The following is a 9,352-nucleotide window of genomic DNA, read 5'->3' as shown; positions in this document are numbered from 1 at the left end:
AAGAGATCAATATTTCACCATCTTAACATCAAGCACTGTAAAAGAGATGAATGGCTTTGGGTAATGCGATGAAGAGCCACATTTTTCAAATTACTCAATAAAATGCCTTTTAAAAGTATCGGGTTGTTCGGAAAGTAATTTCGTTTCTTCGACAGAGGATTTGATTGCATTTTTTCGAACCCAACTTCACCCTTAAGCCGCATTATCATTATATGTTTTGAGAGCTGATATAGCAAGGCTTGTGGGTGAAAATGTTCAATTAATTCCAAGCAGTAGTTTTTGGTTGGTGCCCTTTTAAATATGGAGAGCAATAAGCAGCATTTTCGTCCTATTTTACTTTTTTACTGTAGAAAAGGAAAAAATGCTGTTCATACCAGAAAGAAATTAACCGATATGTATGGAGAAGATGAGTTGACAGTACGCCGGTGCCAGAACTGGTTTGCAAAATTTCGATATGGCAATTTTGATGTCGAAGATGTACCACGTTCTGGAAGGCTGGTTGAAGCTGATAAAGGCACGATAAAGGCATTAGTTGATGCAAATCTATAACTAACAACACGTGAGATCTGTGAGAGGTTAAATTTATCGAATTCAACTGTTTATGATCATTTGAAAGGCCTGGGTTTAACCTTGAAGCTAGATAACATATGTGGGTTCCCCATGCTCTCACGGAGAGAAATTGGTTAAGGTTTGTGATTCGCTTCTCAAACGTCACGAAAATGATCCATTTTTGAAGCATATCATTACTGGGGACGAAAAATGGGTTGTCTATAACAATGTCAAACGCAAGAGATCATGGAGCAAAAAAGATGAACCGGCTCAAAGTATTTCGAAAGCCAATATCCATCAAAAAAGGTGATGCTGTCTGCTTGGTGGAATTTTAAAGGATTGTTTTTAGCTTTTACCGGATAACACAACAATTAATTCGGAAGTCTACTGTCGTCAGCTTAACAAACTGAATGATGCACTTCAACAGAAAAGGCCAGAATTAATCAACAGAAAAGGTTTAGTGTTCCACCAAGATAATGCGAGACCTCATACAAGTTTAGTCATTCACCAAAAGCTTTTACAGCTTGAATGGGATACACTGCAACACCCACCATATTCTCTAGATCTGGCGTGCTTTCGGATTATTATTTGTTCTGGTCACTGCAAAATTTTTTGGACTGTGAAACTTTTACTTCAAATGACGAGGTCTAAAATCACCTGGATTAGTTTTTTGCCAGCAAAGATCAAAAATTTTATGAGCGTGGAATCATGCTACTACCAGAAAGATGGCAAAAGGTGTTGGATCAGAATGACCAATATATATTTTAATAAAATATTTATTCATTATACGAAAATTGTCTTTCATTTTCCCAACGAAAAATGAAATTACTTTCCGAACAACCCAATATTTTTGAAGAGAAATACAACAATTTCTATGCAGGAAATAAGATGTTTCCGTGTACTGTTATCTAGGGGAGATTTTAGAAGCTTATCTGGAAATAGCACCAAGGAGCAGTTTGATGGGAAAATGTTATCTTTGAAAAAAATGTGGCTTATCATTTTACAGCCCGAAGCCTTTTAATTAATGTCAGTCATACCATGCAAAGAGCGCTGAAAAAGAAAAAAAAAACATTTATTTTTCTCCGCAAAAAAGTACCACTCTATTCACATCTAAGAATTTGGACTAGGTAACAAACAAATATTATAAACATCCATTATTTAAAGCAAAAAACATTTTATTACGTCTCATATCAAAAAAAAAATTACTAAAATGTTTCATTATGAAATGCGAAGTGGCAACCTTTATTGCTCCATTTCTGGCTGAAATATTGAATATTTTTTCCTAAATTTTCCGGTCCACAGCAAAACAAGCCAATATCAGCCCTGAAATATAAAAAGTATTATACATGAGAATGAGAAAAATTACATAAGTTTTAGAATATATTTTTCAATAGCACTAGAGAACAAATGTTTTGCCGCATTTATATAAATATACTTGATCTTGCATAATTCGGGTGTTAGGATTTCAATTTAGACGTGCTTCTAAGACTACAGATTTTCTAAAAAAATAATATTTTTAGTCTATTTTTCGCTGAAATGCTTCCATATTATGACTTGCTCAGAAACACACGAAGAAACATAGGCATCCATAATATAGGATCCTAGTTCGCATAGGCATCCATAATATAATAGGGAAGCGCCTCTAGCTGCATAGGATGATATTTACGGGCATTGGTTACGATGGAATTTTAATCCATCCTAATTATGTGTCCTAACTTCTCTAGAAGTTTGTTGCAACATTTATGCGACCCCCTGCTTTATATAACGTTTTGAAATCTGTACTTTTCGACAAAAAATGTCAGTAAAAATGTCATTTAAAAAAAAAACTGCAGCTTGCCGAGAGAAGCCTATTGCAGATTTGAAATCAGAGATACGAAAGTATCTAATACAGGTTAAAAAAAATTCTCCTGCAGCCAGAAAAAAAACATTTTCTTCAATTTTTTTCCATAATATTTACGCTCCGAAATATTAATAACCATTATTTGCGTACAACCATTTTGTTGCATAAAAAATTTATATATTAAATAGTACACAAACAAATCAACTGAATTTACAATACATTAAACCTTGCTTTTAAAAGAGCAACACAAAGCAAAAGTGTAAAAAAGAAGGATATTTTTAATAAGTTTTGCAATGGTCATGATACACTTAATGAATTTTTTTAAATCCCACTGTGCATATTTTAATCTTCAATTTATCAAGTTAAAAATAAATTTTTTTTTTTTTAAAAAAAAAAGCACTTACATCAATGTTTATAACTTATTTTTTGAATTATCCATAACTTCAAACATTTCGTTTGTGAATATTGTGTCAAAATCCAATCATTTATGTATTTTCATTTGCAATTTATTTACGTTGCTTTTTGCTTTAGTTTATTCATAGCTTGCTATACACGTAAGTAGAAAAAAATAATTTTTTCAATGCTTTAATTTTTTTAACCTACATGAATGTAGTTTTTGTTACAAGTAGGATTTAAAAGAAATTTTCTTTTCAGTCAAAAATAGCGGAGTTTTGAAAAAAAAATTATTACAAAATGACATAGAATAAGTTACATTTTCGTGGATTACTCAAAACCAGTCAACCCAATTAAAAACATATTTGCTCGTAACAAAATCTATATTTATTATGAACATTGCGTCAAAATTTGAAGTAAATCGGTTTAAACTGTACTAGTTGGAGTTGCAGCAAGTTAGAGAAACATAGTTTCGAGTAGTAAACTGCTTGTAGAGTTTTGTGATCGATTATTCATATAAATATATAAAATTTTGCGATTAACTATAGTGTATCAATACAGAGTCTATAAGATGCTTCTTCTCCGTCATTTTCAGCAACCTCAAGTGCTATTCTCGACGTTTTTCTTGTTGATCTACCCTCATATGACGCCTCTTATGTTTTTAGAATAGCAGTTGAAATTCTGCGGTTTTTTTCATTTTAAGCATCTTCTTTGGCTGCTGCACCTGAATTTATTTTTAATTGCTCCAAAACTGTCAATAACTATTTGTAACCTTCATCAAAAAATATTACAGCTCAATCAGTTGCAATTTCAACTATTTATATTGAAAGTACTATTAATTCTTTTTGTACATAATTTATTCAAATTATTTCAACAAAATAGTTAAAATGATAGCATTTTACTGAAATGTTTTTTATTTATTTTTGTTTGTAACCATCGTTGAACAACCGACCCAATTTTCGAGTTTACTACTACCAATGTTCAACTATCCACAGCCTTGTGATTTTGAATTTTATCCAGAAGACAAGAGAACTCCGGGATCAAGTATTGGGAAAAATTCACCTTCTTGAAGGCCTTTTTAATTGGATTGACCCGCATTTGCGTTTCATGTAGAGGAAAACCACTAAAACCTCCCATGGCTAGCTTGACGGCAAGGGGACGCTTATCCATAATCCGTCAACCACTGAGGATATTTTACGTCAGCACTGTGGTCGGTGCGAGCCGGATGGGGAATTTGTAATGACCAGCCACCATTGAGACTCGAACTCGGATCACCTCAATGGGAGGCGAGTGCTCTATCCCCTGAGCCATCACGGCTCACAAAAATGTTTTGATAGGAGTGAGAAAATCCATTTCATCAACTGAACACTCAAGTTTACTGGCTCATACATGTCATAGCGCGTCTTGTGTTGCGTGCCGCGCTCGATATATTAAGCTTTAACTTTTAAATTTTTACTAAAATCAACTTAATATTTCGGAACAATATTCTTAAAAAGATGAACTATCGAAAACTGTCATAAGATTTTCATACATTTTTTGAAATTTTTTCTGTGTTTGTTCCTTCTCAAAACAAAATAATGTATAGAATACAAATGCTAGATCCTGGTCATAAGAAGTTTCTTAATAAATTAAAAAAAAATGAAAAGGAAATTTACTTTTTATAAATAATGGCCCACTGTTCGAATAAAAAGTTCCAACAAGGTTTTCCTAGCTTGATTCGTGGCTTCAGAAATGGATATGATTCTCCTAAAGCATCCTATAAAAGAATTAAAATTTGATTATTTAAATATAACCATTAATACAAAGAACTTTGCGTACGTATATGTTTAAAATTCTTCAAAAGATATATCATAGAAAGACCAGAAAGGATTCCCAAAGGCAAAGACATAGCAAAAGTGAAATAAAAATCCTCAAAATTCCTTGACTTCATGCATGTAATTAAAAGGAGGTCCCCTTACTTTTTATTCTTTAAAACATTTAATAAGGGTGAGACATTGATAAATTAAAATTCTAAATCTATTTAAATTGGAATCAAGACCAAAACCTAGTAAATGCTTTCTAGATAGAAAGTAAAAATAAATAAAATATGATAACGGTGCATTGCAAAAAATTCCTAATCAAATTACGGTATAAAGTACCGGCGTTGTGGGTGCATCATCCGTAAAAGCCATTTTTCCCGTGAAATGTTATACTGTAATTTTTACATTAATATTTATTTAATTCGAGTGATTCAGTGATTTTACGGTGATTATTACTGTAAAAATTACGGTATGGTCAATTTTTTGTTCCGTGACATGTTCCGGTAAAAATGGATATTACGGTAAAAAGTACCTGTATGCCGGTACTTTTTGGTCCGGAATTTTTTACAGTGTAAAAGGGATACTGAAAAATTTATTCTTTTATAAAATTGAAATAATATGCATTTGAAATAGAAAAAGGAGGCTAATGCTGAAGATGATCCAGAAAATGACAATATAATATAATTAACTAAAATTTTTTTCTCCAAAATGCTGTTCATGGAATTGCATTTGGGTTTCTTAGATAACATTTCAGCCTGATGATTTTTTATTATTTTTTATTTTGCAACCCTGCTTATAATATGTTACAAAGGATTATATCTCAAAGTTTTTAGGATCTCCCATACTTAAGATCCATTTGGATCGTCTTGAATGCAAGCTCTTAGATACTCTATTACATATGAGTCTATGAATAATATTATAATGCAAATTACAAACTACTATTAACAATAATATTATTAGAATAACGAATACTTACTTTAATAATGTCCCACGAGCCTTGCTGAGTAAAGTATAAATGAAATTCAAATTTATCAGGACTAGAATTTCTAACCTAAAAATATAACAGTTTAGAAGCTATTTATGAATAAGTAATCAATAGGATTAATGATGACTTACATATTAAAAAAATCTAATTTTTTTTTTACTTAAAATTTGCAGTTGAGTTCGGGATGTATATCTTAACATGGGATTGGGATTGGATAAGATAAACAGTATGATAATTTTTTTTCTTCAAAATAAGCACACACTTAATGCAGCACTAAAATTTGACCATTATTTCCCTAAGTACTTCACAGTAGCCATTATTTCAAATCTCTTAAGTCGTTTTGAATGAGCCTTCTTTGAGTTAAGTAAACTAAGACATTTTCTCTTTTTATACAAGTGAACGAGGTGTTCACACATCTTGAAGAATCTTAATTCCAGTGCAATATATATATATATATATATATATATATATATATATATATATATATATATATATATATATATATATATATATATATATATATATATATATATATATATATATATATATATATATATATATATATATATATATATATACATATATATATAGAGAGAGAGAGAGAGAGAGAGATCTTTAGAACCTTTAACTTTTGATAAATAAAAAAAATAATAAAGAATAATAGGCACACTATTTTTACACCTCCAAAATTGTTTGAAAATGTATAAAATATCAGAAAATAATCGTGAACATCGAAAATTTTGATGCCCTTTTAAGTATAAACAAAAAATTAAAAATTTTGAATTTTCCATATTTACTCTTTATTTTCCATCAAAAATTATTAGTATCATAAATGAATTGAAAAATTTTAATATTAAGTTAAATTGTTATAAAATGTGTAAAAAGGCTTACTTTAATTATTTTCAGTCAAAAAATATCTTCAATTAGTAAAACATCGGGAAAAAACTAATTTCTGATATGTTAAATTCAATTAATAAATCCTGAGGTTACGGTTTGACAGGGTTACGGTCTGGACAACCTAGGGAATAGTTTGAAAAATTTACTCAGATTCAACGCAATGCGATGCACACAACACAGAATATAAAGTAGGCAATGTCAAACGTGTGATCAAAATTTTGATTGATTTTAACATTTACTTTTTAGATCTGCGTCTGGTTACGGTCTTGACATCGTTACTGTTACCTCACCGAATGACAGTTTGTGATAAATTCGATTAATTTATAATTACTGCAAATAAAAATATTTCTCTATAATAATGATACAAGTTTGCTCTACTTTGAATAAGCTTTTGGAATATCACTAACATAAAACTCGCAGAATTCGATTGTATACCTTTTTTTTCCAATTTTCGCTGGTTACGGTTTGACGTGCCAAAATTTGGCGACAAACTTTAAGTGTTTGAAAACGTCAATATTCACGAAAAATATCATTCAAGAAAATATGCTAGTACAGCTGAGCTACTAAATTATGTTTTTAGTGATTTTCAGTTTTTTTAAGCAGAAAACATACTGAAAAAAAAAATAAAAAAGTATGTTAAACACTCTAACCGACACTCATGAAATGTTGTCAAATGTAGGATTGAAGTAAGAAATGAAAGCCAAAAGCAAATTACTCGTGATCAAAACTGTACGTATCTTAAAGTTAGTAATGCATAGTTATTCCTGTAATTTTATTAGAATTATTTTTCGCTTATTATGCTATATATTTATAAGAAAAGTTTGAAGATATATAGGCTAATGATTCCTGAGATTCGCCCATATATATATAAGAAGAATTATAAAATAAATTGGAATTTTTTTTTTAATGGGAAAACGTAAAGGTTCTCTTCAGGACGCATTCAATTACGATAGTAAATGCAATATTTCAAAATAAAGAATTATTTTCCTAAGATAAAAATTACTCTTTATAATGCGTTTATATTGCTTAAAAAAATCTATCTATCTATCTATCTATCTATCTATCTATCTATATATATATATATATTTATATATATATATATATATATATATATATATATATATATATATATATATATATATATATATATATATATATATATATATATATATATATATATATATATATATATATATATATATATATATATATATATATATATATATATATATATATATATATATATATATATATATATCTGGAATCGATCACATCCAGACTTTTCGATTTCATAAATTTTTGCCTCTCTATTACGCTGTCTCACATTTCGACTTACCCAAAGTTTTTTTTAATGATATTTCTTTTCCTTTGGATTTGTGGTGATCCATTAATATATACTAATTAATATTAATCTGACCACTGATAAAGTTAAATAATGATTCCATGGTTATATCCCTCATGTGACGCAAGAAATTAATAATTTTTCTTCAAAAATCTTTTTTCTTTCAAATATATATCGATATCAGAAATATTTTATCACCACATGAGAATACATAAAAATAATTTTATCCATATTCATGGAAAAATTTGAGCAAAATTATTATTTCTAATTGTCCTTACGCTGTAGAATCACCCTGAAACCTATAACATAAAAGTAAACTTTCTCTGAATAAACATACTTTTTTCCTAATGTGTGGATTTGAATTCTTAATTCTCTAAGTATATAAAAAAGCGCAATTTAGAAAAATCAGGAAAATGTATGGTTAAGGCTTAAGAATGGTTATTTCTATTTTTCATTACTATCATGCAAGTTACAAGGGATAAGCAAGCTTTTTCCTTTCATTTTAGACCAGAGCATGTTCAATTAACACTAAATTTTCGTTCCTTTTACGGATCGAGAAAATAGATTTTTTTTTCAAATTCGTTATTTCTTAAAAAATTTAGTTATTAAATCTTGGTGATTTTTTCTTATTTTCTTAATAAATTTTAAGTTGATTTTTTTAAAACTTTGCTAAGTTTTTTAAGTAAGAAAATGTTTGAAAAAGCAAATAAAAAAGAAACGATGAACCTAGTGAATTTAAAATGTAAATTGATTTGGGCTCTCATGGAACTTTCTAACGCATATCCAAGTGTAACTCATGTTACAGGGATCCACTGTAAGAGAATATTTGAAATGAAAAAGATTTTGCTAAAATATTACAGTGCCAACAATAATTTTGTTGGCGAAATAATCTTGTTGGCCCAAATGACTCTGATTTTTGTAACCGCAATTAATCCGTCATCCATTATGTACGGGATGTACATAATGGATGACGTACATGAATGGATGACGTACATTATGATGTACATAATGGATCCATTATGTCAATTATGTATGATGATGATTTATATGGTTCAGTGGATGTAATGCTTTTTTCTGGACAAGCGACCAAGGTTCGAATCAAAGGCAAAAAACGTATACTCTCAGAAAAAATCAATACAACACTGAACCATATTATTGATAAATTACAGTGACCAGATTTGCTGAAAACTTAATAAAATATTAAATTGAGTCATGATTCTATTCAAATTGAACTATAGACTCATGTAACTAAGCATGAGAAATATGATAAAATGGGTCATTTTAGCTGTAAAACACTCTCTAGAATTTCTAGCAGTGCAGGCTCGAACACTAATCTTGGCCTAACTTTCATCACATTACTGACATAAGAGATACCCAGTTGTATAAGGCGCAAAATAAAAAAACAGTCCAGCATGAATAACTTTCGATCTAATGATCGGATCTTCACGTTTTAGGAATCAATCCTAATGATTCGAGGGGGTGATCACAAATATGCTAATTAATTAGAATAGACAATGTTTTAAGTTAAGAAATAAGACACAAAAATG

General features: G+C 29.5%; 1 protein-coding gene across 3 annotated transcripts in view; it reads right to left on the bottom strand.

The window, feature by feature from the left end:
- Nucleotides 1–1,706: 1,706 nt before the first annotated feature.
- LOC107451037 (NADPH oxidase 4) overlaps nt 1,707–9,352 on the bottom strand; it is a 43,369-nt gene continuing 35,723 nt past the window's right edge. For all 3 annotated transcript variants that reach the window (XM_016067006.5, XM_016067007.5, XM_087155330.1), the window contains exons 16-18: nt 5,558–5,632; nt 4,438–4,538; nt 1,707–1,872 (exon numbers count right to left, since the gene is read on the bottom strand). In XM_016067006.5, the coding sequence (XP_015922492.1) occupies nt 1,755–1,872; nt 4,438–4,538; nt 5,558–5,632 (294 nt within the window). In that variant the 3' untranslated portion in view covers nt 1,707–1,754. The remainder of the gene's footprint in view (nt 1,873–4,437; nt 4,539–5,557; nt 5,633–9,352) is intronic.

This window comes from Parasteatoda tepidariorum, chromosome 11, assembly GCF_982258835.1.
Source record: "Parasteatoda tepidariorum strain Cologne lab strain chromosome 11, Ptep-v5.0, whole genome shotgun sequence".
Taxonomy (NCBI): Eukaryota; Metazoa; Arthropoda; class Arachnida; order Araneae; family Theridiidae; genus Parasteatoda; species Parasteatoda tepidariorum.
This window is presented reverse-complemented; position numbering and strand designations above follow the sequence as displayed.